This window comes from Trypanosoma theileri (genome assembly GCF_002087225.1).
Source record: "Trypanosoma theileri isolate Edinburgh chromosome Unknown TM35_Tth_42_V1, whole genome shotgun sequence".
In the NCBI taxonomy this organism is placed as follows: Eukaryota; Euglenozoa; class Kinetoplastea; order Trypanosomatida; family Trypanosomatidae; genus Trypanosoma; species Trypanosoma theileri.
Genome location: NW_021639884.1, coordinates 51,044 through 52,363, shown reverse-complemented (window position 1 = coordinate 52,363; position 1,320 = coordinate 51,044). Strand labels below are relative to the sequence as shown.

General features: G+C 42.1%; 1 protein-coding gene across 1 annotated transcript; it reads left to right on the top strand.

Moving 5' to 3' along the window:
• Positions 1–10: 10 nt before the first annotated feature.
• Positions 11–1,018, top strand: TM35_000421180 (uncharacterized protein; the record flags this gene model as incomplete). The annotated part of the gene is made up of 1 exon (XM_029029929.1): positions 11–1,018. One exon carries the CDS (start codon positions 11–13, stop codon positions 1,016–1,018), a length of 1,008 nt encoding a protein of 335 aa, XP_028878726.1.
• Between the last annotated feature and the right edge of the window lie 302 nt (positions 1,019–1,320).

Genomic DNA, 1,320 nt, shown 5'->3' with positions numbered 1-1,320 from the left:
AAAAAAAAAGATGGATTCCATTCATCTTCAGTATCTATGGATGTTTCTTTACAACACCACGGCTGCCAAATGTGCCTTGGGTACTGCTCTTATTGTAGCCACACTTTGGGCTTTTCTGATAAAGCCACTCTTACAGCATTATTACCCATGCAGATCTGTTCCCCAATTGGAAGTGGTGGGCCATCGTATTTATACACAACGTCCTCCTCTCACTCCTACAAAGTCTTCTACTTCTAAGAAAACAACTCCAACGAAGAATACACCACGGCGAAAATCCCCATCACCGCAGCGTGGTCGTAACTCTCTCAAGGCAGAAGCTAAACATGTTATCAGTATATTGGACAGTGCAAAGAAGGGAAAAGCGGAATATCAACAAGTGGGAGGATCACCAGTAACGAGGAGATACGTTACTCCCGCCCCAAATGTAACGGATGAGGCTCTTGCAAGTTTATTTCATTCACCAGAGTTTGTGCGTTGGTACGAACTTCATCGATATGCTTTATTACAACGTGTACGGGTACGATCCGCACAGGATCTATGGATGTCTATTGCAACACTTTTGGTATTATTGTTTGGTATGTTTCTTCTTCCATTCTTTAGCTTTCGCAATGAGGATGCCACGCTGTGGGTCCTATTGCAGCAACGCTACAGCAGTAAGAGTGGAAATACCAGCCGTGTTGGGAATCATAATAATAATAATAATCATAATCATAATAATAATCATATTAATCATTCTCGTTTTAAGCCAGAGGTGCAAGATAATGCTTTCCCTGTATTCTTCCCTGAACTCTGTGTCTATGTGGAAGGATTATTATTACTGGTGGCGGTGTTAACACTTCTGACGACGGCGTTTATGCCGCCCACTGCGGCCCACACGGCCACAACGGCACTCGTGGCATTTCTCGTTCTTTTCTGTGAGGCCGCACTTGTGCAGCGGGTGGCGGTGGGTGCGGGATTTGCAGCCCTACTCGCTGTCGTGGCTTGGCGGGTGAGAAGTGTGTGTGGAATGTGTGAGTAAAAAAAAAGTAGAATGGACCCAAAGTAAAGAAGAAGAGAAGGAAGAGAAAGAAAGAGTGAGAATGGGAGTTGATGATGATGATGTTTATTATTATTATTATTATTATCATTTATGATTATGATTATTTAGAAAGCTGTATATATGTGTGTATGTTTGTATGTGCGTGTGAAGTGGGAAAGAGAGAGAAAGAGAGAGAGAGAGAAGAAAAAAAAAACGGGCATAGAGTGGAGTGATTGAAAGAGGAAGAAAAAAAAAAAGAAGGAATGAGGAATAGAAAGATAATGTAAGCATTGCAGCAAAAG